The 26868-nt window shown below is 46.8% G+C and overlaps 13 protein-coding genes across 13 annotated transcripts; 7 read left to right on the top strand and 6 right to left on the bottom strand.

Annotated features, from left to right (window-relative positions):
• Positions 1–466: 466 nt before the first annotated feature.
• I302_103271 (uncharacterized protein) lies at positions 467–1381 on the top strand (the record flags this gene model as incomplete). Its single annotated transcript, XM_019188643.1, has 1 exon — positions 467–1381. The coding sequence occupies one exon, from the start codon at positions 467–469 to the stop codon at positions 1379–1381; it is 915 nt and encodes a 304-aa protein (XP_019048205.1).
• A 367-nt stretch (positions 1382–1748) lies between these two features.
• Positions 1749–2479, bottom strand: I302_103270 (uncharacterized protein; the record flags this gene model as incomplete). Its single annotated transcript, XM_019188642.2, has 2 exons — positions 1749–2048; positions 2228–2479. The coding sequence occupies 2 exons, from the start codon at positions 2477–2479 to the stop codon at positions 1749–1751; spliced, it is 552 nt and encodes a 183-aa protein (XP_019048204.2).
• Positions 2480–3027: 548 nt separating this feature from the next.
• On the top strand, positions 3028–5374 carry I302_103269 (uncharacterized protein; the record flags this gene model as incomplete). Its single annotated transcript, XM_019188641.1, has 8 exons — positions 3028–3632; positions 3735–3822; positions 3990–4091; positions 4250–4290; positions 4375–4523; positions 4633–4910; positions 4973–5053; positions 5117–5374. 8 exons carry the CDS (start codon positions 3028–3030, stop codon positions 5372–5374), a joined length of 1602 nt encoding a protein of 533 aa, XP_019048203.1.
• A 628-nt stretch (positions 5375–6002) lies between these two features.
• I302_103268 (uncharacterized protein) lies at positions 6003–9070 on the top strand (the record flags this gene model as incomplete). Its single annotated transcript, XM_019188640.1, has 9 exons — positions 6003–6177; positions 6289–6389; positions 6475–6567; positions 6642–6755; positions 6866–6960; positions 7040–7273; positions 7385–7575; positions 7631–7761; positions 7814–9070. 9 exons carry the CDS (start codon positions 6003–6005, stop codon positions 9068–9070), a joined length of 2391 nt encoding a protein of 796 aa, XP_019048202.1.
• An 818-nt stretch (positions 9071–9888) lies between these two features.
• I302_103267 (uncharacterized protein) lies at positions 9889–10973 on the bottom strand (the record flags this gene model as incomplete). Its single annotated transcript, XM_019188639.2, has 5 exons — positions 9889–10142; positions 10244–10306; positions 10402–10501; positions 10630–10728; positions 10902–10973. The coding sequence occupies 5 exons, from the start codon at positions 10971–10973 to the stop codon at positions 9889–9891; spliced, it is 588 nt and encodes a 195-aa protein (XP_019048201.2).
• Positions 10974–11730: 757 nt separating this feature from the next.
• On the bottom strand, positions 11731–13081 carry I302_103266 (actin; the record flags this gene model as incomplete). Its single annotated transcript, XM_019188638.2, has 5 exons — positions 11731–11843; positions 11914–12000; positions 12071–12834; positions 12907–12975; positions 13032–13081. The coding sequence occupies 5 exons, from the start codon at positions 13079–13081 to the stop codon at positions 11731–11733; spliced, it is 1083 nt and encodes a 360-aa protein (XP_019048200.2).
• Positions 13082–14216: 1135 nt separating this feature from the next.
• On the top strand, positions 14217–15852 carry I302_103265 (uncharacterized protein; the record flags this gene model as incomplete). The annotated part of the gene is made up of 5 exons (XM_019188637.1): positions 14217–14242; positions 14301–14324; positions 14397–14519; positions 14731–15066; positions 15297–15852. The coding sequence occupies 5 exons, from the start codon at positions 14217–14219 to the stop codon at positions 15850–15852; spliced, it is 1065 nt and encodes a 354-aa protein (XP_019048199.1).
• A 600-nt stretch (positions 15853–16452) lies between these two features.
• On the bottom strand, positions 16453–16939 carry I302_103264 (histone H4; the record flags this gene model as incomplete). Its single annotated transcript, XM_019188636.1, has 3 exons — positions 16453–16604; positions 16695–16771; positions 16857–16939. The coding sequence occupies 3 exons, from the start codon at positions 16937–16939 to the stop codon at positions 16453–16455; spliced, it is 312 nt and encodes a 103-aa protein (XP_019048198.1).
• A 604-nt stretch (positions 16940–17543) lies between these two features.
• I302_103263 (ribosomal protein L35) lies at positions 17544–18278 on the top strand (the record flags this gene model as incomplete). Its single annotated transcript, XM_065869641.1, has 3 exons — positions 17544–17726; positions 18028–18117; positions 18243–18278. The coding sequence occupies 3 exons, from the start codon at positions 17544–17546 to the stop codon at positions 18276–18278; spliced, it is 309 nt and encodes a 102-aa protein (XP_065725713.1).
• Positions 18279–18687: 409 nt separating this feature from the next.
• Positions 18688–19813, bottom strand: I302_103262 (uncharacterized protein; the record flags this gene model as incomplete). The annotated part of the gene is made up of 3 exons (XM_019188634.1): positions 18688–19009; positions 19087–19666; positions 19777–19813. 3 exons carry the CDS (start codon positions 19811–19813, stop codon positions 18688–18690), a joined length of 939 nt encoding a protein of 312 aa, XP_019048196.1.
• A 521-nt stretch (positions 19814–20334) lies between these two features.
• On the top strand, positions 20335–22173 carry I302_103261 (peptidyl-prolyl cis-trans isomerase-like 4; the record flags this gene model as incomplete). The annotated part of the gene is made up of 4 exons (XM_065869640.1): positions 20335–20467; positions 20584–20967; positions 21103–21497; positions 21664–22173. 4 exons carry the CDS (start codon positions 20335–20337, stop codon positions 22171–22173), a joined length of 1422 nt encoding a protein of 473 aa, XP_065725712.1.
• A 214-nt stretch (positions 22174–22387) lies between these two features.
• On the bottom strand, positions 22388–23702 carry I302_103260 (uncharacterized protein; the record flags this gene model as incomplete). The annotated part of the gene is made up of 5 exons (XM_019188632.1): positions 22388–22535; positions 22634–23064; positions 23133–23246; positions 23304–23364; positions 23452–23702. 5 exons carry the CDS (start codon positions 23700–23702, stop codon positions 22388–22390), a joined length of 1005 nt encoding a protein of 334 aa, XP_019048194.1.
• A 330-nt stretch (positions 23703–24032) lies between these two features.
• On the top strand, positions 24033–26848 carry I302_103259 (uncharacterized protein; the record flags this gene model as incomplete). The annotated part of the gene is made up of 4 exons (XM_019188631.1): positions 24033–24069; positions 24200–24371; positions 24498–25855; positions 26013–26848. 4 exons carry the CDS (start codon positions 24033–24035, stop codon positions 26846–26848), a joined length of 2403 nt encoding a protein of 800 aa, XP_019048193.1.
• Between the last annotated feature and the right edge of the window lie 20 nt (positions 26849–26868).

Below are 26868 nucleotides of genomic sequence, written 5' to 3'. Positions count from 1 at the left end.
ATGACATTGTCTACACTCCAATATGCATGAGGAACAATATCATTTTGAGAGTAACAGGAAGCATGGATCACTCGGTCAAACATATAACACACCATGCATTCCACGACGCGACGGTCCAGTCAACCCACCATAAGATCAAATGAGGAGGTGACTGTACTTGGACCCATGACGTAACCTCCCGTCGATCGATTGACGCGTGTGATCTGTCACCATATCGATGAACATTACCAGTATAGTAACATAACAGTACAGTCAATTCAAACGCGTGTATATGGGTCGACTCATTTTTCTGCTTTCTCTTCTTCTTTTCCTTTCTGTTCCCACCTTATCGTCATTCGATCCATCCCTCAAGCTATTCCTAATCATACAACAGTAAGTCTCCTTCACCATACCACCCCTATTAGCTGACGAGGGAAAAAGGCGCATCCAGCTGATCTAACCTCCCCAGCTCAAAAAGAACACCACAATGTCCGATCCCACCTCCCTCCCGCCCCTCCCTTCAAACCACCTAGACCACCCCGAACAATGGACAACAGGCTCCGAACCAGCTACAGAGAAGCAAAAAGGATTCATCGCTGTGCTTGAGAAGCAGAACCCGGGATTGGTCCCTGACGAGGGGATTGAGAAGGGCGAATTGGGGAAGAGCGAGGCGAGTGAGATTATTGATTCGCTGAAGAAGGGTGAGAGGGTGGAGGCGCACCACCATGAGAAGGAAAAAGGTGGAGATAAGGAGGAAAAAGGGGACGTTGGTGCTACGAAGGAGAAAGAAGAGAAGGAAAGTAGTGCGAAGAAGGTAGAGGATAAGGGACAAGTCGGCGAGAAGAGGAAGGAACATCCTAATTCCGAGGAAAACGATGAAGGAAAGAAAGATATCAAGTCTACCCAGGAGAGTGAGAAGGATGAGCTAGTATCTTCTCAAGATATCGACGTAGATGAAGATGAGAAAGATCCAAAACAAACTACTCTGGATGGGGTATTTGATGGATCGAAATCTGAGGATAAGGAGGATCGAGCAAGTAAGAAACCGAAACTTGACGATTCAACTTCTAACGACAATACCACTCCATCCAAATCGAATGGTACTTCCACTTCCACATCTACCTCCAAAGCGAACCAACAAACCTACGACGAAGCTCATCCCCCCGTCGAAGCAGATTCAGGCGCGACCTACCCCAAACCCACCGAAACCGATACCATCCCTGGATCACCCACTCACCTGGACCACCCCGAAAATTGGGCGACGGGGGACGATCCCGCCACGGACAAGCAGAAGGGGTTTATCAAGGTGCTTGAGAAGCAGAAGGGAACTGGGGCAGAGAATGTTGAAGGGATGGGGAAGAGCGAGGCTAGTGAGAGGATTGAGGAGTTGAGGGAGATGTAGAGTGGGGTAGGGGGATAAGTAATGAGAAGAGTGAGGAGTAGATGATGGGGTTGAGGGTGATCATCAAATGAATCATTGAAGAAGAAGTACTTATGACCGAAAGTGAAAGTGAAGGTGAAAGTGAGTCAGATTAATGTATATATAGTATCGTATAACTCGTCTGTATCTTATACATCATCATCAATCGTGCTTTTCGTATCTCATGTACCATGTATCATGCAATTTATATATGTGTACAATCGTCTCCCATAGTCCCATCTTCTTCCATCAACCCAGTGATTATACTACATCGACAATACATACCGGATCAGCTAATGTAGATGAAGTAATACAATAGCAAGACCTAACAACTCACCTAACCCTCGAATCATGACTTCCCCTCCCCATACCTCAACCTCCTAACATCCAACCACCCCGCCTTCCCTCCATCGAAACTCCACCCCAAAGGCCCCAAATCGCATTCCGCACAAATCAAGTATTTCACTTTCCCCGCTATTTCTCCTGGTATATCCTTCGGCGTGAATGCGGGTAAGGGGTTGAGGTTGGACTTGTCGGGACGGGAGAATCCTATGTTTTCGAAGGCGAAGGGACCGGTGGGGATGAGCCAGTAATATTGCGGGGAGGGAGAGGAGGGGGAGGCAAAGGGCGAGGTGGGGTCGTGTGGGAGCTGTATAGGGAAATGGTTTAGTATTGATCATGTCTTGTATACGATAGTTAAAGATTCCATTTGATCAACGATATGATGAAGATGCATAATGACAGGAAATGAAAATCATAGATGCAAAAATGTGTGTTGAAACAAGTAATTCATCGTGATGAACGGGATATGAGCAGACATGAACCCACCACCTCCCCTTCAACCTCTATCAACTCCCCCACCCCCTCCAACAAGATAACACTCCCACATCCGTCCCTAGGACAAATTAACCTTCTCGAATTGGTCTTCTTTCCCTTGATACCATCTGAAGTGGTCAGTTGGTTGAGGGCGTCGGGACCTAGCGATTCGAACGTCGAGGTGGACGGTTGGGAACGTTTGAAGGACCCTGATGATTGCGCTGAGAGGGCTGCGAAGATTTGCGCTTGGGTGGGTTGGGACATCGTGGTGGTGCGGTAGGGGGTGTCCTTCCGTTGAGGTTGAGGGAGACAAGTGAGAATGAGAGCTGTGTGGGATGAGGACGGGCTATAGTCGAGGTTGATAGTTGTCTTTGACTATGCTATGCTTATGGATGTTCAACCATTAAGTTTATCTTTCAATCATCGTTCATCGTTCATCGTTTATCGCTGATGGAATGAGAGAAATGAAATGCTTATATAACGGTCCGAGCGCAAGTTCCGAATGGATTGCACGTATTTCCCACGTGGTTTGTTGTTTTTGCCACCGGTCTAATCGTCGGAGCTGAACGAAGACGACGTTAAAAACGAGGATGAGGACTTTTGTACATCAAAGATTGATCAAGGAAGACTGATTGATCATCTCCACTTGACATCCTTGCAACTCTTGACTCAATCATCCCTATTCTACACCGAAAACTACATAAGATCACATCTGTATGAATCGATGATATCGATCTTGATCTTATCGGTATAACAACCTCGACTCTTGGCCCTATCCTGATCTTCCCTCTTGTCTAAAGTCATATCCCAGCATGTCAGGTCCACTCGGTACTCTCCCCGGGATGACCTTCGACCCGATCCGAAATAGGTATTTCCCCACTCCGAAGGGTCCGATAGTTAACCCCACAGAGGAAGATACGAGACCTCTTCCTTCCTCTGGACCATCTTATAATCGGAACCTACCCCCTCTTCCTCCTTCGAGAGCTGGACCGTCGTCTTCCTCTAGATTGGGACAACCATCAGAATCGAGATGGAGGGGACAGTACAATATCAGCCATCCCAGTTCCAATTCGCAACATGGTGGGAGTAGGAGTGATAACCAAAATTCAAATCAAAGAGGATCTGGATCATATCCTCAAAGATCGCAAGAAGCCAGCGCTAGGGCCCAGTATAGGCGATCCGATCATTCATATACCCAATCACAAATCCCATATCGACGAAACTACCAGATGCGTAATTTCGAGCAACTCACTATACCCCAACCTGACTGTTTTGCCCATGCGATGAAGAGATCACGCAGTGGGTCGACATCGCTGGATTATGGGGATAAGAGGATGTTGGATAGGGTCGGGAGGATCAGGAAAGGTAGATTTGGAATTGGGTATGGTGGTGTGGGAGGTCAGGATAGGAATTTGGCGTGAGTGCTTAATTCGGTTTATGGGTTTGGGTTCAGGCTTAATCAGGTTGATGAGGTCCAACCGAGAGTACCGTAGCTGATGAATGCTTCGGGATGATACAGATTTCAGAATCAGATATTGAGTAATTTGGAATTGGACGTGGAACATCATGCTTGTGGATGTCATGGGGAGATTATCACTTCTTATAAGGTATGTTTGCAGCTCTTCCACTTCCACTTCCCATTCCACTTCCGCTCAATCTAAATCACATTCGTCTCCTAAGGTTTGAAGGACATATCTAGCGTTTGGTCTGTTTGGACATTGACTGATAGAATGCTCTTCCACGGCTTATGCTGATTTCATTATGCATCCTACAGACATTCGGAGACGAAGCTTATTACGCAACGACCGATCATGGGAAAGTCATAATGCATCATAAGAATGGAAATACTGCGATCTTCTCGGTATGCGCTCAGAACGTGAGTCTCCCTGCCCGTATCATCTCTCCCCTCGCTTATTGAGCCAGCTTATTGAGCCAACCTATACGAGCAACTCAATTAATATACCTTCCTTTTCCTCCATTGAACTTCGATCCTCTGCAACCGGGAATAATACTGATTTTTCCTCTTATGTACAGCTCGTAGGGATGCACTGTGACATACCACGCCTGACTATGATGTGAGTTCGATTGCCTCGTATGATCGGCTTTCTAAGACTCTATTCTCGTTCGCGAAGCAAGCTGATCTCACCCACACACTTCAGAGCCATCGCTGGTGGATCTGAACCGCATCTACACCTCTTCAAGAGGGATCCAGAATTGCTGGATCACGTTTTCATGACTCATTCGGAGCTGGATCTACATAGAGCTGAGATCTACGGGGTCAGTAGTTTTGATGATGTCTGTACTCTAGGTAAGTGAGGGTTATACCTGGATCTCATCCTAGTATACTTGAAATATCTCGCTCAACTACCTGAATACTCTGTTGTGGTATCCGCTGATCTCTCGTCTTTCACACTTAGGCGGCGCAAAATCCCTCACAACGATCAATTACACTTCTTCACTTCGCTCTTTCCCGCGTAGACTCCAATCCGACGCATTGGCAGTCCATCAAACATCTCGTGATCTAGTTTTCGCAGGTCAGAGGTCTGGTAATGTCACGCTAGAAGATCTAAGAACAAGTCCTAGAAACTCGAATATCGTGGCTAGTACGTTGAAAGGGAAGGCTGTGGTGGGAGTGAAAAGGTTACAGGACTCGGCTGTACCTTGGGGTCTGGTAGTCAGCGGGATGAGCCATGAGGTGGGTCATTTTGGTACTGGGGGATGATCTAACGGTATATTGATATCTTGAATATCATATAGATGTTACTTTTCGATGTGAGGTATGGCGATAAGCCTCTGAAAGTGTTTGAAGGGCATTTCAACACTTTCCATTCTAGCGTTGTAAGTTTAGCTTCAAGACTGTTTAGTAGAACAATCTGCTGAATCTTAATGATAATGGTATAGGCATTGGCAACTTCCCCAGACGATAAAACGTTATTCGCCTCAACCTCTGATAGAAGGATCAAAGCTTGGTCTGTCATTTCCGGTGAACCGCTTGTACCGCCCACTACTCAGATACCAGGATTGGACGATACACCCGAAAGAGATGATAATCCGTTAAATCGAGTGTATGAGCATCGAGTTAGTCATTTGGATGTGAATGATGAATTGGGTTTGGACGTGGTAGTACGAGGTGATTTGTATAGGTATGGTAGGAAATAGTTAGAAAGTAAGGAGGGAGTATTGTATCTTGTTGTAAATCTTGTATTTTGATGGGTGACTATAGATTGTATATAGATTTGGATCTTAGAGTGTACAGAGTAGAGTAGAGTACTATGCGAAACCATGTATCTCTGAACATACAGTTGAGCAGGCGATATCACGCGACTGATTTATCGGATTGATCCCGGTTGGTATTACGTATTTTTATATGGTGCCTTGCAATCATCTGCTATTGTCTATTCTTGGCGGCTTTACCACGCAATTCAGGCGCATTGATCTCTTGTCCTCTTTATATATCAAACCACATACACACAGCATATCATACCATATCACTCACTGACTATTGATCCTTCTTTCCTTCCTTCTCTCTTCTCTTCTCATTACTTCACATACCGACACATCATCATCATTCTTCTTCTCCTCTTCTCTGCTCTCGCCATCTTCAAACTCAATCAAGGTCACCTAAACCCCTCTTCACCTTTCTCTTCATGAGGTGATTGATAGTCGGGATACCTCCACCCATCAACGCAAAATCACTCAACCTGCTTCCTTCCTCCCTCCTACCTTCTACCGTTATCCCCCTTCTACCCGTATTTAGTCATCAGCAGAGTAGAGACGAAGCACCAAGATGTCACCTCCCCACCCTTCATCATCCTCCTCACCTACTCGACCTTTCCCCAACCCCGTAGCCATCTTCAACGACCGATTCATATTCACCTCCCTGACCGAGAAACAAGTCCAAGCTCATGGGAGGTATCCTTATGCTCATCCTGAGACGGGAAGGAGTGTATTGCTCTTTTCGCGTGAGTTGGGTTCGAGTTTGTCAGCTTCATGGACCTCGTCGAACAGGTGAGAATGGTGAAAGCTGACTTTTTTCCCTTCTTCCCATCACGCTCATGGCTTATACCGCACAGTGGACGAAGAAATGCACTACACCCCATTCTCAAAAGACCATGGACCGTTGAATTTGGCGTTTACGTTTCAGGCCTGTATAAGGATACATGATAGGTTGGAGGTGAGCCAGATCTTTTCAGCATATTATCCCATTGTATCTGTCGGTATGAGGTTGAGGCTGAGGCTCGATTCCGATACGGTCATAGCGCACAGAAGCGAAGAAGAAACCTATCTGCATGTATACCACTACTGAACCGGAGAAGAAATCATGTATGACCTTGATTGTTGCTCTTTACTTTGTAAGCTATCCTGCCCTCTCAATCGTTCCATCAACAGAATGGAGAACACTAGCTGATGTGATATTTGTACGTAGCTGATAGTAGGTCGACAACCTCCTTGGAATGCTTTTCGACCTATAGCACCGTTGGAGATTATGCCGTTCAGAGATGCTGGGAATGGGCCGATGGATTATGGGTTGTCCATACAGGTTAGTTTTGTTGTACTCGTCAAAGCACATTAGCGGAGACCAAGCTGACCAATGAATATCCCTTCTTCCTTTTCATCGATTCCTTCTATCCGTCGATGCAACCTACACAGGATATCTTATACGGGGTGGACAAAGCGATGCATAATGGTCTGTTAGATCTGGCGAATTTCGATCAAGAGTCTTATCAGAAATACGAGCAGGTCGAGTGAGTATGGTTCAGCTTTCAACACCTCCCTCATATGCATAGAATGTCCAGGGAAAAGCTGATATCTCTGCTTGCATAGAAATGGCGATCTCAACGTCCTCGGACCATTCATACCGTTCGCTTCGCCGATGGAGGAAAGATGGTTGAAAGCTATCAGGTCATCTACGAAAACCACTTCGACTCCTCGAGGAACGGTTAGAACTACTGTGAAAACCGTCGAGAAGGCGAGGATCACCTCGAATGCGATGAGATGCGTAATGGAGGTGTTTGAAAAGGAGCAAGTCGGGCTGGTGGTTAGGTTGAACGATGAACTGTGAGTGGTACTCACCATCCGATATGGATTCCAGAGGAAATGCTAAATATCGTTGATGTTTCTTTTCTCTTCTCTTTTCATTCTCTCACCCTCAATCATTCCCGTCTACAGATACGACCGTCGTCATTTCCTTGATCTCGGGATGGACCACGTCGAGATGTACTTCGACGATGGATCGAACCCTTCGGACGAGATTGTTAGAGAATTCATTAGATTGGCGGAACATACTATAGAAGTAAAGGGTCAAAAAGTTGCTGTGCACTGCAAGGCTGGTCTAGGTAGAACAGGGGTTTTGATAGGAGGTGAGCTGACAATCTCAGGCATCCAGCCAGTTCAAGCTAATAGACCCGGACTTAGCGTATCTCATCTACAAATACCAGTTCTCTGCTCAGGAAGTGATAGGGTTCATGCGAATCGTAAGACCTGGTATGGTCGTTGGACCTCAGCAGCATTATATGTTGATCAACCAGATGAAATGGTCTGGATGGGTGAGCTAAGTTTTTTTCAACGCGGAAGAGGTAGCTGATCACAGATTATTAGGCTGCTCGAGATCAACTTCTGCGAGAACTCGCCGCTGAGGCAGCTGCCAAAGAACCCGTCAACCCACTTGCGACTCCTCCTACCGAGCTTACGAATCTACTTCCAACATCATCTCATGCTTTACAAGATGCCGAAAGTGCACAAAATATTATCTTGCAAGAAGCAGCTGTTAAGCTTTCCGAGCGCAAGACTCCCACGCGATCCAGCACACCCACTGTCAAGGTGATACACAAAGGTGGAGATGCCGCTGGTCAACCTCGAAAATCACCTGCTCGACTCAACCTACAAAACAGTCAACATACCACCTCCTCACCAGGAAAAGAAGAGTTGGCCGTCATCCTTGAGCCGGCAAGTCCACCAATCATCACGGACGATGCCTCGATGGACAAATCCGACCCTGCCAGTGATCCCATCATGGAGACTCAATCGACACCTGAACCTGAGGTGATCGTTCCACCTTCATCTGGCTCGATGCGAGGAACAAAACGAGCTGCTGGCCGATCATCCATACCTTCGTTCAAGTCGTCTCCACCTCGAGTTACTTTGGCGGTACCCGCACCTACGTTATCTAGATCATCTTCAAGTGCATCTATGAGCTCCATCAGCTCTTCAGACCAGGATCATCGACCACCTAAGAGAAGATCTCCTACTGGATCACCACTTGCTAGAAATGGTATTTCCTCTCCACCACCAAGTCGGGAAAGCTCGCCCGTCCCTTCATCTTCTCCTCTCGGTAGTGATATCGCAGGCAAGGAAGAACGAATGATGGTCGATGGTGAACCTGATCCAGAGGAAAGACCACCTTCCACCCCGAAGACTAGAATAACCAATAAACTCCGAAGAAGAGTTATCTCACCTTCATCACCTTCTCCACCAGTCGACATGCCTTCTAATACACCTCCTCCCCCTTCTGTCGCATTACTACCTCCAAGCGAAACTGCCATTACAGCTTTGACGGGATTAACCTCCCCTCCTAAAGCTCATCTACCAAAGAGAAGCTTCCTACCGGTCCGAAAGAATGTCAGTCAAACGCAGTACCTCGATCCTAAGACTGTCACTCTGGTCTCCACACCACCTGTACCCTCCACACCATCCAGGAAGGTCGAGCAAAGCAATATCAAGTCATCGACTCCCAAGAGGTTGACGGCGAACGCCAAAAGATCGATGTTGACTCCTCCTAGGATTACGGAGATGTGGAGTCAATTGGCTAAGATGGGTAGTAGTAGTCCTGCTGAGGCTAAATGTGAGTCGACGTGAGATGTGAATACCTCAGAAGCTGATATCTGCCGTTTGGTCATCGCAGAGGCAAAGCGTATACCTACATCCGACAATTTCTTCCTTCCTTCTCGGTTACTCAGTCGTGTTCGATTGCATGTTCATATCCTCGTTTCCTATTACGAATCTCTACGATCCAACATTACGATGATTATACGATACGATTTTCAAGATGATTTCTTCTTATTACTTATTGGTTTTTACGCATGGTTCATGATCATTCTCTTTACGATTTCTCACCTCAAGTCATTCTTTCAACCCAATCGAGGCATTGTTGTTTCTTGTACATAGATAGATTCAGGTTATTGTATATATGTTTTGGCACGGCACGTTAACATTCTTTTCTCTTTACTTGAGGTGTTCATATACTCGTTATAGAATCTATGAGGTTGAGATGATGGGGTATGGAAGGATGAGATGTATTAAATTTGTGTATAAATGGATGTACTGTACGAGGTGCACTGTATCTTTGAAGCCTAGAGCGATCGAAGGATTAGGGCGATACTTTGCTTTGAGCTCTGTTGACTCTTCTAATCCGGAATGAGGAGATAGCATTGTGTCTTTGTGTCAAGCCTATCTTGTCATTGCGATTTATTTTAGTAAACCATAATGAAGTCAATGGTCAAAATTCAAATGATCGCATACCTTCATATTAGTAGAAGTGATGTATAATATAGATATAGATGGGACTAAGAACGTGTAGTGGTCTTGGCCAAGGATACTTTGATGTTGAAAAATAATCTTCGTACGATTGCTTGGAACTGGACGTAGACTTAGACCATCCCCATCCCCATCCTTGCTTACTGATCCTTCTTACCTTCCGTCTGCACAGCAATCTTCCTATCAATCTCCCTCTGCTCCTTCTCCTCCTGTCTCCTGGCGTACTCCTGACCAACCTGCATGCCGATCACCCCCAGCGTCAACAGTCCAACCAGCGCGTTCGCAGCTGAGAGGACTCTCACGGCCTCGACTTTCTCGGATTCGGTTGGTAGGATCTCACGTGGGGGAGGAGTGGGGAGGATCGAGTAGGTGGTTAGGGTGGTTGATTCGGGGACTATACGTGAATTGCATGAGCCTCATGAGTTTGTGGTTTGACCGATTGGCGGTATTTGGGCAATGGGAAGAAGACACGGGGGGGGGATCAACTAAACTCACGGAATGTCCTGAGAGATTGGATGTGCACAGTCAAGTAGAGGATGATACACGCCAAGTGCATTGCTAGGGTAGTAGAAAGAAGAACCGATATCAGCATTCATTCGTTTGGGGACCAAGACACCGAGTACGAGCAGTTCGACGTAGACTCATAGACTTACCGATCGAAGATCCATCGAAGAACATGGCGCTCTCATTCCATTTATGTAATTTCACAAGTAACGCTATGAGAGGTAATCCCAGGGCAACGTGGAAGAGCGCCTGAGAGGAACGATAAACCACAATCTCAAGTCAGCTTTGCGATGGGATGGGAAATCTCTCAATCATTCAGGAGTATGGAGTATGTAGAAGTCAGACTTGACGATTGGATGTGCTATCACACAACCCACCTTGACTGCCCCGGGGGATTCCCACCATATCCCATAGAACGTATAGGCATTCTCGATAGCTTGGTCCGTTACTGGCATGTAGAGTAATGGGATGTCGACCTGACACAACAAACATTATAAATTAGCTCTGTGTCCTTATATCGTCTTTCTTCTCCCTCCCCTGTCCTTGTCCTATAGGGAGCTAGCATCCTATCCACCTATCCATTATCCATCATCCTGCTCCCCACGTCCTGTAACGCCTCGTCGTATCTTGTTCGACAGAGTACACTCACCACTTGACAGACGAATACCATACCCAAAAGGAAGGAGCATGAGCCCAATACGACGGATTGTGTGAAGCCCATCTTGGAGTGGAGTCGAGTGGAGTTTGTGCAGTTGACGCTTGTAGAACAACAAGATAGGTTTGTAAAGGAAGGAATCTCAAAGATCAACTTGGATATATTCTGTTATTTCCTTATCTCACAGTTGTTGTGAGTAACCTGACTTCGGTTGTATCTTCTGATTGTATTTACCGCATGTAGCATCTAGAGTATATAACCAATAAGAACATTAGAATAGTGGCAGATACCAGAAGCATGTGGCAGCCCCGCTCCCCCTTTCAGGGCATATGTTGATTCTCCAGTTGTTGTTCATCGCTTACACATCACAGCATTCGCTCATCGACCTGCCCGCTCATAGTACCAATGGTACTTCACACCTCAACGACGGTAAGACAATCAATTATGCACAAAGACAGATCAACTCTGACACTGACACTGACACCGACAACAACACCAACACCAACACTATTCGGCATCAAAATTCATTTTTCATTCACATATAAAATTCTGTCGATCGAAAAGAAGAAGTAGGGATATTGGAACAGAGCGTAGAAAGGGTAGAATAGAATTTATATGTTAAAAGCAACGAGAAAAGACTGTTTGGATATATTTGCATATGGGTTTCTCAAGGATTCTTTCCGATAATACAATTTCCATGAGCGACTGATAATTTACAATGACCATTAGTATTACTATCCTGCTCAACGTAAATGGCTTAGAAGAAAAGAAAAGACCCACCCCAATCCAAACAATCTTCTCATTCCACATCTTGTTAACCCGCTTAGAAACATTTTCGGTGAACGATCGAAGGTCCAGATTCGTCGTACTCGGACTTTGCGATCCACATTTGTTGGAAAGTGGAGAGGGAGGCGAGAATGGAACCACCGATCCAGACTATGGATTTATATAGCATTAGTCTACTGTTAGGTGATAAATGGGAGATGGCTATGTTTTCATCACTCACCAGAGTATTTTCGCTCAGGAGGAGAGACGATCTTGACCTTCATGGATGAAGGAGCAAGAGCAGTGATTTCCTTTTGCATTCGGTCGGCTATAGAACGTCAATACACAAGGTCAGCTACCTCTCAACACCACGGAAGGCTCAAAGAATCGTCACTCACCAATACCGTTGTACATGGTGGTACCACCAGACATGACGATGTTACCGTAGAGATCCTTTCTGATATCCAAGTCACACTTCATGATGGAGTTGTAAGTGGTCTCGTGGATACCAGCAGATTCCAAACCAAGGAACGAAGGTTGGAAGAGGGCTTCGGGACATCTGAATCGCTCGTTACCGATGGTGATGACTTGTCCATCTGGGAGTTCGTAAGATTTCTCGAGTTGAGAAGATTGAGCGGCAGTTTGAAGTTCTTGTTCAAAGTCAAGAGCAACGTAACAGAGCTTCTCCTTGATATCTCTTACAATTTCTCGTTCGGCAGAGGTGGTGAATGGGTAACCTCGTTCCATGAGGATCTTGACGAGGTAGTCGGTCAAATCTCTACCGGCCAAGTCCAATCGGAGAATAGCGTGAGGCAAAGAGAAACCTTCGTAAATTGGTACAGTGTGGGTAACACCATCACCTGAATCCAACACGATACCAGTGGTTCGACCGGAAGCGTAAAGGGAAAGCACGGCCTGAATGGATACGTAGAAGGCAGGAGCGTTGAAGGTTTCGAACATGATTTGAGTCATCTTTTCTCTGTTTTGCTTGGGGTTAAGAGGAGCTTCGGTAAGCAAGACTGGGTGTTCTTCGGGGGCAACTCGGAGTTCGTTGTAAAAGGTGTGGTGCCAGATCTTCTCCATGTCATCCCAGTTGGTAACGATACCGTGTTCAATGGGGTATTTGAGGGTAAGGATACCTCTCTTGGATTGGGCTTCGTCACTGGGTATTGCACGTGAGTCAGTTTACGAACCCGTATAATACGGCTACAATTGTGGTAGACATCGCACTCACCCAACGTAAGAGTCCTTTTGACCCATACCAACCATTACACCTTGGTGTCTAGGTCGACCGACGATGGAACTGGATTTGCATTGATCAGCATTGTGTCTCATCGTCTCCAACTATCTCGTACTCACGGGAAAACAGCTCGGGGAGCATCGTCACCGGCGAAACCGGCTTTGCACATACCGGAACCATTGTCAATGACCAAGGCAGCGACTTCGTCCTCCCTGCGTACATCATACACGTCAGTCCATTGTCCGAGGAGGCGTTCGATGTAAAACTCACATGTTGATAGTCTATTTACTGCGAATTGAAGAGATTGAAAGTCAGCTTTGTTGGTACAGATAAGAAATACAGTCATCCAATGATCGTAGTCATATAAGAGGTAAAGATACAATGCCAGCACCGCATCTGCCCTCTCATCCAGTCCATCTGCCCCGACGAGTTTGTGCGATCGACAGTGCTGTCCGCAGTACTGCACTTATCGCCAAGCCCGTCGGGGAGATGGTACGATGAATACAGAGATGTGAAGATGATGAGGACGGCATCGCCTCGCCTGCGCCCAGAGGAAGAATCGAACCATCGCTGGTTGAGATAATCTGCCCAGGCGCAAGATAGCGACGCGTAGGAGGCATGAGGGGGGCATTGAGGGAGTGAGAGGATGCCGCAGTAGTAGCATAGCACTCCGCGAGGTAGTGTTTTGACGGGAGGATTGTGACTGTGGTGTTTGGAGGTAGATCGTTGTTGTGATAAGACGATGACGCCTCGGGCTATTTGTCCCTCCCTCCATGCCCTCCACGTCTCACACTCCAAGCAAAGAAGAAAACACTCACGCGATGTTAGGTTAAGAGTCTAGTGAAGAAGAGAAGGGATGAAGGATCGTCAAGTTAATCGTTATTAATGATTATGATGATAACGATGAGATAGGTGGATGAACAAGAGAGTGAGGATGAGGATGAGGATGGGGAGATGGTATGGTACGGTGTGGTGGTGGTGCGGTGCAGTGCGAGAGTGAGTGAGTGCGTTGGAGGTGAATGAGGTGAATGAGCATGACGCCCATGGCTTAATCCCTGAACTCAACTACTGTCGGAATTATAATACAATAGGAGATCGGCATTATGACGTGGCACCTTGTCCTCTGGTTACCGGTCCAAGTGCTCACGCGTCGTCCGAGATGTCAGTGACGTTAGAATTCGAATTCAAGCAGGATGGAGAGATAGAATAGTATCATCATTCAGCAATTGATCGATACCATATAGACCTCCAATTCTGATACTTCACAGACAATAAGCTACAAGTAACAAAGAAGGACCACCAAAATGCCATTGGAATCATGTATGCTCATGTACGTGCAATCACTGTCCTCACCAATGTCCAAAGCTGATCACTGATCTCAACTGCAGACTCGACAATAGCGAGTATATGAGGTATGTTGTTGAAGTACCCAGATCGGAATGTCTAATATATGATCATACTTATTCTGTCTGCTGTTCACATAGAAATGGAGACTACCCCCCTACCCGATTCCAAGCTCAGGCGGAAGCTGTGCAGACCGTATTCACAGCCAAGACAGATTCGAATCCTGAGAGTGCGGTAGGGTTAATGAGTATGGCCGGGAACTCGTGAGTGGGTCTCATCTTGAGCCCTTTCCATTTTACTGTGCGATGGAAGAGAATAGTATATCCGACAATCTCAGGAAGTGGTCCATCCTCAAGACAGGGATCTCGATACCCGTAATCCAGTCCCATTGAGAAGAGTCCAATTCCATCCCTTAGAGAGAAGAAGACCAAGAGCTTGTCCCAATGAATATGCTGACGACGATGATATGGATAGCCCTTCCCTCCTGGTAACACCCACCAACGACCTCGGCAAGCTCCTCTCCTCCCTCTCCAAAGTAAACATCTCCGGCATATCCTCCCTCTCCACCTCCATATCCATCGCGCAGCTCTCCCTCAAACACCGTGAAAACAAGAACCAAAGACAGAGGATTGTAGTATTCATCGGCTCTCCCCTGACGCAAGAGGCAGATTCAAAGGACAACTTCGTGAAGCTCGGTAAGAAGCTGAGGAAGAATAATGTGTTGATCGATGTGATTACCTTTGGGGATGAGGGGAGGGAGAACGACGAGAAGTTGGGGGCGTTGATTGAGGCTGTTGGTGGGGAGGAGTCGTGAGTTGTTTTATACCCGGTGTCTTTTCGCAGAGTATGACTCTCAGTCTCATTTTATTCAATTTGGGATCATGGCTCTCATGAAAAGTGGGGCAATGTATCTTCCCTTTCTTTTTCCCTCTCAGAATAATCTCTTCATCTCCATAAATCGACCTTAGACAATGATCCTTTCATCTCCCCCTCAATTGCATCTCCACCCTCACTTATGCTAACTTCCTATACAACCCCAGCCACCTCGTCTCAATTCCCCCCGGCCCCCGATTCCTGTCCGACGTGATCCTCTCCTCCCCCATCTTATTCGACGGCGAAGCAGGTGCAGCGGGCGGTTCAGGCGGAGCAGGAGGAGAAGGTGAATTCGGTGGAGAAGATGGTATAGACCCAAATATGGATCCAGAATTGGCCATGGCCATAAGGATGTCATTACAGGAAGCTCAAGAGGCAGCTGCGAGGGCCAACCCGCCTACATCCACTGAAACACCAGCATCAGCAGGAGAAGCACAGGCAAGTGCTAGTGGATCCGCAACGTTATTACCCTCTGCCCTTACCCAACCTCTATCCAACGCAAATGACCAGGATATACCTATGGTCTCGGGGGACCAATCTCAACCTCAGACAGCCGGAGAAGAGGAAGATGAGGATGAGGAATTGAGAAGGGCAATGGCCCTGAGTAGAGGGGATGATGTGGATATGGCAGAGGGGGAAGGGGACGAAGATGAGGATGACGAAGCTGCCATTGCTAGAGCCATTGCGATGAGTCTGGAGGAGGCAAAAGAAGAGGATGATTAGGAGGCCAAATCATAGTCATAGTTGCTTGGCACAGTAGAACGGGGAGAGGAGGTTGGTAGGAAGATGGTACTTTACATATGTATATGCATATTTGATTTTCATGAGGATGTGGATTTGCAAGTATTCCAATTCCAGTTGTTGAAGAGATGGTGATCTGCAGTAAAAGTATCAACATGTTGTGCGGTACAGAGACGATGTCATGTAGAACTACTGTATCTTCGATATCACCGAACCAGTTGCTCGGCAGTAGTTCAGAGATGATAAGCGATGAAACATCTGAGCTTAGTGGTATGCATGCATGTTCAGTAAATTCAGCAAATCCGGTGATGAACCGATCCAATCAGTTCTATCGCATTGAACATGAACTCTGAGACAATGGACGTAAGACGTACGTGTTTGGAATAGATCCGTACAGCAGACAAAACAGTGCCGACGTGGCAGTACAATCTCAGATACACGGATACATCTCATCTCAAGACTATATACTATGTATCGTTTACTTCACTTCACTTCGATTGGTCAACTCTAACCAAGAAGGATCATCACAACTAAAGATAAATATCGAAAAACGAAGTATAAAAGGGGTGTTGACGAAAGCGATTAAGCACCGAAACCGTACAAGGTTCTACCTTGTCTCTTGAGGGCGTAGACGACGTCCAAGGAAGTGACGGTCTTTCTCTTGGCGTGTTCGGTGTAGGTTACGGAATCACGGATGACGTTTTCGAGGAAGATCTTGAGTACACCTCGGGTTTCTATGGGTGGGTGGGTGGGTTAGCGTGAATGTCTTTCGTTTCATACAGCACCTGAAGGGTCAGGGGTGTGTGAGAAGAGTAAAGACTAACCCTCGTAGATGAGACCGGAGATTCGCTTGACACCTCCTCGTCTGGCGAGTCGTCTGATAGCGGGTTTGGTGATACCTCTATACAAAACAAGGCAAGTCAGCTATGCCATGAGTTTTATAAGAAGGCTAGTTGATGAGAGAAGAGAGAAGAGACTAAACCCACTGGATGTTATCTCTCAAAACCTTTCGGTGTCGCTTGGCACCACCTTTACCCAAACCTTTACCACCTTTTCCTCGACCGGACATTGTTGATTGATTATAAATTTAAATAGGGTAGGGTTGAGCTGTGAGATGAGTAGAGTCTGTCAGCTACTAGTTCGGACGTCTGACTACTTTGATGAGCTGAGGTATGACTTACAGAATAGAGTTGATTGGTTTCGCTGGATTGGTTATTTGATGGATGAAGGGAGAGAGAGATCTGGGAAAGAATGGGGAGTTTATATATGTGAGTGTGAGTGTGTCTGTCGAAGGGTGACGCGATCTCATTTACGGATGCACGCTAAGATTGGTAAAAGTGGAGGTTCAGTAACAAACATTGCAGAGATCACGGTGTTATCGAATCCCCGTACAATGGAATCATCGTGAAGTCACGTGATCAAGCCAGACCCTTCTTTAAATGGGAGATGCATAGAAGTAAGAGAGAAACCGGGACGAAGTGCTTTACGTAACCCAAAGGACCTGGTCTTGATCGAAGTTGGAGAAAAACGAAGTCGAGTCTCAATGGCAACGACAAAATGAACGTCGAGCTACCAAATCGACCATTTACATCACCTAGAGTATCATCAATCATCGAAACGAACCACTACCCAAATCTACAAGCTGAGACAAGACACTCCAAATACACAGCACAATGTCGTTCCTCCCGCGTCTATTCCTTCGACCATCCCTCACCTCCCTAGCCGGGCCATCCCGAATTCCTATTCCCATAAATCTCAGCTCGTCATTCTCCACATCCTCGATATGTTCGGTCAAGCAGAAGTTGAAATCGCATTCGGGGAGTAAGAAGAGGTTTTTTGCTAATGCTAATGGGATGGTGAGTTTGAGTCTGCATTCGATGTTCTGCTTTCATGTATAAGGTGGTGGTATTGTAGGATGTAATGCAGGTAGTGCAGGCACATGGGTTAGCGGATTAAGGCTCGGTGGTGTTATGGGGGATACATCTGATTTATAATTCACATGGGATCGTTGCTAACATCCTGTCATTTCATCACAGTTCAAACGAGTAAGCTACTCCCTCTCCATCGAGGAAATAACTGGCTACCCTTTAATTCCATTAACCCAGACCCCCTTTCAAATATCAGTGATTGGCTAATTGATCTACCCGACCATCACAGGCCCAGACAGGTAAATCGCACCTGAACACTGCATTCTCAACAGGCAGGATAAATCGGTTAGCAAAGTCTGTTTACGTGAGCAAGACCCAGGTGAGTGAGACTTTTGACATTGGTTTTCACTTTGACCCGGTATCGACGCAAAGGGGTCCCATCATACCCATTTCCATACCAGCCGCGTAGGGCTCAGCTGATATTCCGTCTGGTTGCTATCGCAGGGACGAAGGATAAAGAAGATGTTACCGTATGCTTGATAGAGATGCGCCATCAGCCATCAGCCATCAACCATCAACCAACATTCACCCACTCATGTATAATGTATTCATCAATATGCAATATGACGGATCTCGCAATGACATTGTGCAGCGCTTGGACCTGATCAAACGGACAATGTTGTTTGCCCGGTTCACAACCATGTAAACGGAAGAGGAGAGATAAACCAAAGATTATTGACATCTCTGAAGATGGTACAGTATGAACATCCAGTGCATAAGTATTGACATTATAAGATAATATTATAAATTACTATAAAAGTATAACTACAAGAAATATCAAATCCTCTTTGACCTCTCCTTCTTATATATCAAATATAAACAATCACACTCCGCCTCAACTCATTTCGCTAATATACATATATCCAATCTTTGAAGAAGCGAGTAAGAGTTATGCTCGGGGCTCTTCATTCTTCTCATCAACCGCAACAACCGTAGCAGCCTCATAAGCAGGCAACAATTCCTCCTCCTCGGCGACTTGAACTTGATCCGCAAATCTGACTGATCCCTTTCGCCTCTCCCGTCGAGCTTGATGTCTTGCTGCTCGTCTTGCTCTCCTCTCTTCCCTTGAGGGGCAGCCTGCTCGGAGGTATCGGAACGAAAGGAGGAAGAGCATGAAGAAGAAATGGATGATGGAACCTAGTCCTGCGCCTATGACGAATGCCAGGCAGATTGATTCGAGGGGTTTAAGGTTCTTGAGGGCTCGGTGGAGTCTGGTTGAAAGGACAAAGGTTAGCCTTTGTTCACTGCTACAGGGGTTTGAAAAGGATGAGACGAGATAACAACTCACCTTCCAGTCATAGTCTTAGCCATCCATTTACCTCGCCCATGTCCATGTCCATGATGATGGTGTTCACCCTCACTGTTGTCCTCGATCTCGTTGGCATGATGAACCACTACTCTAGGTGGTCGTTCCTCCTCGTTGGGTACTCTCCATTCCCCATTAGTCCCAGATTTGATCAACCACTTATCATCCTCCAGATATCTCCAGATCTTGAGCTCATCCCCACTAGGAGGTGATGGTAAAGTCAACTCGCTTTCCTCCAATTGATCTTCGAGAGGGTGTAATCGGACTGATCCACCCTCAAGGAAAGGGATAACTTTACTTTCCACCTCGTGCATATGCTCTTTGAAATGGTCCATCAAGGAATCATGGATATTCTCCATCTTCTCTTCGAACTTGTGGTTGTTTGGTCTACCAAAGCCAAGTTTGGAGAGGAGAGAACCTAATGGTCCGTCGGGTTTGGCATGTCCGTGTCCGTGGCATGGTTTGTGGGCTTCGATGGGGAGGGTCTTGATCTCGTCGAGGGGGGGTAGGGAGTCTGAGGTTAGGGTGATGACTCGGAGGGGGGTAGCTGAAGCTGATGCGGCTGCGATGAACATGCAAGTATAAGTAAGACCATACGGAGGGGATGGGGATATGATGTGGTGTATACGTTGAGGTGTGTATGAGACAAGGTGGAGCGGCGACTCGACTTACCCAGCGCAGCTAACAGGGCGATAGAAGTGAATTTCATCTTTAATGCTTGTTTGTTTCTTTCGCTTGGTATGATTTGAGTCACTCTACTATGGTTGTAAGATATTCTTCAAGAATACTTGTGATGGTGATACAGTTGATATACCAATCAATGGTTATATATGTTTGAGTGTGAGAGTGTGAGAGTGGATACGTGTACAAGATACAAAGTAGAAAGGAAAGGAATGATGAAAAACACAATGATGATGATTGGAGTGGAGGCTATGCAGATGATAATTGGTGTGTGTCGACGAAAAAGGAAGTAGCGGTGAGATGTGAGGACATTTTCACTGTAGTAAAGATCAACGTGGCTGGTTGACGTAGTCAGGGTAGGACAGGGAGTGGCAAAAACACAAACGGAGATTGACTTGATATCCGAAAGAGAGGTGCGATGTGGGACTCCATCCACCCAATTCGAACTTGAATGAGGGAGAGAGAACTATTACATGAAAAAACATTCTTGATATTGACACTTGTCTCTTCACTGTCAAGCCGTATACCGTATATATCCAACACTTCGCCATGTCGGTCATGCTCGAGACCTCCCTTGGGGAGCTGGTGATCGATCTAGAGGTCGATAAATGTCCCAGGACATGCGAGAACTTCTTGAAGCTGTGTAAGATCAAGTACTACGCTTTGAATGCGTTCTTCAATGGTAAGTTGGTTTGACTTTACAAGTCTCGTCTCATCCCACATTTCACCCGATTGCCAGCTATCCAAGATACTTTTGTGGTTCCACAAATGAGAAATGCTAATACCCATGAACCGCAGTCTCAAAAGACTTCATCGCCCAAACAGGTGACCCAACAGCAACAGGTACAGGCGGCGAATCCCTCTCATCCTACCTCTACTCTCAAAGTCCCTCATCCTCCCGCTCCAAGCCAGATCGATATTTTGCACCTGAAATCACCAACTCTCTCAAACACACCTCAAAAGGTACCGTATCGATGGCAGTGGCACCGACAAACCCACCAGGGTGCGGATCTCAGTTCTTCATCACTCTGGCAGATGGGATAGAGTATTTGGATGGGAAACACGCGGTCTTTGGACATGTGATAGAGGGGTTGGATACGCTCGATAAGATAAATGAGGCGTTTTTGGATAAGGAAGGAAGACCATTGCAGGATATCAGAATAAGGCATGTTGAGATATTAGGTGGGTTCCCCCTTTTCTCGTTTAGATCCCCTCTTCTCTTCGGTACCGATCATACCTCATCAGCCATGAAACCTCTGTACATCTAGTATTCGAGACCCGAGAGTATACATACTGATACTTGTATTGATAATCCAGAGGACCCATTCCCCGACCCATCCAACCTCATCCCCATCCCCGACTCCCCCCTCCGCCCACCCGACACATTCTCATCAATCCGAATAAGCGATACCGAAGACCTCAACGCCACCGTCCCAGAGGAAGAACAGGAAGAGAAACGGCGAAATACCGCTGCGGCCTCTTCGGCCCTCACGTTGGAGATGATAGGTGACCTGCCATTCGCTGCTGTGAGACCGCCAGAGAATATCCTGTTTGTTTGCAAGCTTAATCCGGTCACTGCCGATGAAGATTTGGAATTGATCTTCTCGAGGTTCGGGAAGATTTTGAGTTGTGAGATTGTTAGGGATAAGAAGTCGGGGGATAGTTTGCAGTATGCTTTTATTGAGTTTGATGAGCGGGAGAGCGCTGAGCAGGCGAGTGAGCTTTATTCAGGATTGAAAAGAAGGTTGTTTGGTCGTTCCGCTCCGTGGTCGATCGATCGAATGGAATGAGGAATAATGACCGTCTTGTGATGTTCATTATTGCTTTGAGTGGTTTGTCAGATTAGAGCGTTTGCTAATTCTCTTATGTTCGCTTTAGGCATACTTCAAGATGCAGAATGTCCTGGTAGACGACCGGAGAATATGGGTCGACTTCTCCCAATCGGTAGCTAAGATGAGTGTCTCCCAGGCTGTATCGGGCGGACGCGGTAGGGGAAGGGGAAGAGGTGGGGGACGAGGAGGGTATGGTGGGCGAGGGAGGGATAATGGGTATGGAGGAGGGAGAGACGATAAGGAGGAGAGAAGATATGTCGCCTCTACACCTAGGGATGTGAGAGGGACAGAAGGGTATGGGATGGTATTTGATCAACAATCGTCAAGCGGGTCTGGAAGGAGGAAGAGTAGGTCGCCGAAAAGACATAGGGACAGGAGTAGGAGTAGGGATCGAGATAGGGATAGACATAGGGATGATAGAGATAGGAGGGAAAGGGATAGGCATGGGGATAGAAGAGATAGAGATAGGGATAGGGACAGGGATGATAGGCGAGATAGGGAGAGATACAGAGAAAGGAGTAGAGATAGACATAGGGATAGGGATGATAGGAGGTAATACGGAATACATCAAAGCATAATGCATATCCAGTCGTATTCGTACAGTATACAACGTGATCCACTCTTTGCTCAGAGTAGAGAACCGTCAGCACATGCAAAAGTAAATAGCCATCGACTGAACGCCTGGACTCTTCTCCCTTTACGGTACTGAACTTTTAACCTATCATTTACAACGGGTTATATGGTCTGAAAACCAATTGTCAAAACCCGATTCACACTCTATACAAGTGAACCTCCTCATCCCACGCTGCACTAGCCAACAAACCAGGATCGAACAACGACCATCCCAGTCCCATGACGAATTCGGTATGATCCGAATGGACGTACGTGGGTGATGGAGAAGGATTATTGATGTTCCACCTAATCACCATATACTCAATCAGCAAATACCTGTTAGGTCATACCAAATCATGACGACATGCCAGAATATAAGTCAAGTCGGGTTGCAACAAACTCACACTCTACAAGTCATATCATACCCCGTACTGGCCATCCTCTCTCTACTATGCGGATCCCAAGCCACCTTCCTAGCTGCCAAATCATGCTTCCCCACAATCCTCCCCGCTCCTGAGCCTGTGCGCAGGTCGAAGACTTTGATGGTCCCGTCCTTTGACGCTGAAGCTATGAGCGAGGGATCGTATTTGTTCCAATCGCAATACAAAACTTCGTCTGGAGGTTGCCCTCTGACGGTACCTGAATTGGGGATGGATAGGGTAGGTGAGAGATTGGAAGAGGAAGAGAGGTTGGAACGAAGGTCCCATATTTTCAGAAAGCCATCTGCACCGCAGCTCATTATAATGTTTGGAGTATGGGGCGAGAAAGTGGCGTTGTACAAGTGCCCTTTGTGCGCTTGGATGGATAGGAGAGAGGTAGCTCGGTTGGAGGACCACTACATGCCCCGGACGATATTAGCTTTTCCTTGCTAGTATTATGGTGTCGAGTTAGGTGTATACCTACTATCTTGATCGTCGAGTCCCATGAGCTAGTTATGAATTGATCTTTACTCAGGTTGTTCCATTCTATCGACATGATTTCGGCAGAGTGTTCATGCCATGATTGGATGGGTAGGCCCTATAATCAGAACTACTTTCAGTCCAAATCAATTTCCTTGTTGTAGGCATGACCCACCTCCAACGTCACATCAAACATCTTGATAGCCCCATTCCCACACCCCGCGACTATATGATTTCTTCCTTACCCACCCATTTGCATCAGCTACACAACCCCTCCGTCAATTCTAGCAATGAACGAGGTAGAGGAGACAGGATGTACCCACTCATGCTGTTCATTCCACGCTACATCAAAAACACAATCCCTAGTCTCGAAATACCTGACCAACCTCAACCCTCCCTGCGAGCCCGGATCTATATCGATAATGTGGACTCTACCATTACCCACCAGACCGAAATTCGAGCCTGAGGCTAGGGCGAATCGGTGTTCGAGGTAGGGCGAGAAGGAGAGGTTATTATGTGAGAATCTCTGGGTTTTGGTGCGCAGGTAGGGTGGTGGGGGGTGGGAGGGGTTCATGCTGGTGGTGTTTGCTATACTACTAATACATGTCATTCAACATGAATGTATGGTCCAAGATAGTTGAGGCCATTGATCCATCTGAACGGTTATCTCTCTTTCGTATTGACCCGTACTCGTACTACAACTGATAGTGATGAGGTCATCCTATGATACTATCAGAATGCAATTTGATTCCGTCTTCGATAGTAACCCTAGTAGCCCTGAATATCTTGGTCTGTTGGAATGCAATTTCATGTTTTCATGTTCAAAACAAAAACATCAATAACTCGCTTTCATTCTACATCTATCATACATACTTGTATCTTCTATAATACACAGCCACTCAACATGCCTCCCTCGCCAGGCAAGATCCATCAACTCCCAGGTATGTCCCCTCTCCCACCTCCATCACCCTCGCACATCTCTTGATATAGCTGACTTTGAATTGTAAATAATAAACCTTGTTTCCTTTCCTTCCTCTCGACGCGTCAATAAATACCTCTTCCACTGTACAGTCAAGGTCCTATACAGCATCGATACCTCTTCACAATCATACCTCACTGTTTTGCACGATCGTCAAGATGTATACATACATCCTGCGTCACCGAGCTATGGAAGTTCAGAGGGGGAAGGGCCAGTAGGGAGCTGTACGTTGAAGGTGGTCGCTAGGGGGATATGTTATGCGAGGTGAGCGATGTATACCATTTCCAGCTTCTGACATGACATATGTCTGCCAACTTCATGCTTCCTCTCTCCGAACGGCGATCGCTTCTTGCTCTAGCATATAGCATATACTGATGCTCGTTCTCGCAGCCCCGAGTGCATCCCCAATACCACTTCACTAGATTTCTCAGTATACAACCTCGATCCTGCCATCCGTCGACCCCCTCCTTCTGCCTCAGCCCGAGCATTCCCATCATCACCTTCCGATCACCCAACTTCTTCACCCTCATCATGGATAGGCAAAGGCTTCTTATCCTGGGTTTTATCGGAGAATGGCGGCGGTTCAACCCTGATCAAAGGAAGATTGGTAAGGGAATATGAATTTTCCTCCATCCACTTCGCGCCAGAGGGTGGATTGGAGGGATTAATGGCATTGGCCAACTCGAACAGTGGCGGGTCTAGCACAGATAACGAAGGGGCAGATGGAAAGGGATGGGGATTAGAAGTTTCGATCAGTCTCAAACAGTTAAATCCAGATGGGAAGATCGAATTTCAAAATCGTAAAGAATTTGAAGAGATGTTATCGAAGGGGAAATCTACTTCCATATCCACCTCGTCACCTGTTAGAGGAAGTAACACTATCGGTGGTGGAAATACACCAGCTAGATCATCACCCTTAATCAACAGTACGACCAATCGAACACCCAATGTCAATTCAACACCGTCTCATCCCGGTCCATCCGCCTCTTCAACCGCTACTGTACGTCCTACCGTTCCTATCGCCCAACCTACACCTGTGCCACTTCAGCAGCAACAACAGCAGCAATCAAGACCGTCTTCTTCACTCTCTCATCGAGCTTCTTCATCCTCCATGCCTCCCTCATCTCTCCCCGCTCTACCCTCCAGCTCCGCTTCGAACTTACCGTCAAGTCGACCTTCCTCATCCATCGGCGAATCTCGCCCACCCCCTCCCCAGCAACATCAATCCTCCGCGTCAATACCCACAAGACAGAATACCTCATCTAATCAATCAGAAGCTGGCCCCTCGACCATGCCTCAGCGCAATCGACAAGTCACCCCTCCACCCATCCCTCGAAGCAAATCACCTCCACCATCCACACCCTCCCGAGGCAAATTACATGCCCTCCTACGAGCGGACGGAATGATGTCTCCCGAACTGGCAAGACATCTAGCTTCCAATCCTGTCTTAAGGAATCTGCTCAAGGCCGTACCCTCAAATTCGAATGCTCTCACCGCGTTGAGGAATATAACAGGGATAAATAGGTCGCCCACGTCTAATGCTACTGCTAATGCAGGTAAGAAGCCAACAGAAGATAAGGAAGATAGTCCTGAAGCTACGACGCCTACTCCCCTTCCCACGCCGCAGAGAATCACGAGGAGTGCGCAGAGTAATGGGAATGATGGGTGCTGTAATTGCGGGACGCTGATAAGTAGTTGTTGGAGAGTTAAGAAGATGAAGGATGGGACGCCTAGGAAGGTCTGTGATGGTGAGTTGGATGTCTTGTAGTATAACACGACTCTGCATCGCCCAGGACGTATACGGCATCTCTTGTAACTTGGGTTGTCCAGATTTATTGCTACCGCAGACCTAGATTCCCACAACGCATAATGTGGAGCTTTAGCTGACGCTTTGTGAAATTGCAGACTGCGGACTATACTTCAACGAGCACAAGAAGATGCGTCCCCCCGAACTCTGGTCTCAACCATTCAAACCTGGTTCTTCGTCCACCTCCTCTGCCCAACAGCATCAGAATGGAGCAGGGGAGAAACGTAAACATGCCATCGAACTAAACGACGGACCAGCTTCGGGATTACGATCATCGCCCAGACTGAACCGTACCAATTCAGATCAAATTACGCACACACAAAGTAGTTCCGCCCATGGGACTTTACCAGAATCGCCAAGGAAAAGACAAAAAACCAAAACGCATGGTAATCCCCCACCACCCAGTCCTCGACGGTCCACACGGAATTCATCCAAGAACGAGGGGAATATCGATTTTGGTGCCGAGGTATTTGGCTTCTCACCTTCCACTTCTACTTCGGGGGGAAACTCGGTATTTGGAACTTCGCCTGCTATACCCATAACGACTAGCGGTCAAGATCCGATGCAATCCTTCGGTCAATCTATGTCGCAATCCAATACGAATGGTACAGACCATGGGAATGGGAATATGGAGGAAATGGATATATCCGCTTTTCTAGCTACGTTCGAGAACTCCTTGACCCAGACCCACCATCAACCTGGCACGAACGGTACCAACACGGCGGCAGATGGACTACATGGAAACAATGACGGATTCAATTTTGATGCTTTGTTCAATGGAGATTCGGGGATGGGGATAGAGCTGAGTCAAGAGATGCAGGATTTGCTGAATGGGTGGGAGAGCCAGTTGAACGATCCGAATTATCTTCAGGGGTTGGATATTCCCGGGTTGGGTAATGACGAGCACGCAGCTGGGGGAGGAGGGACGAGTTGAGCGGGAAGTTGGAAAGGCGG

This window comes from Kwoniella bestiolae, chromosome 2 (assembly GCF_000512585.2).
Source record: "Kwoniella bestiolae CBS 10118 chromosome 2, complete sequence".
Lineage (NCBI taxonomy): Eukaryota > Fungi > Basidiomycota > Tremellomycetes > Tremellales > Cryptococcaceae > Kwoniella > Kwoniella bestiolae.
Note: the sequence above shows the minus strand (reverse complement) of the source record. Positions and strands in the feature narration are given on the sequence as shown.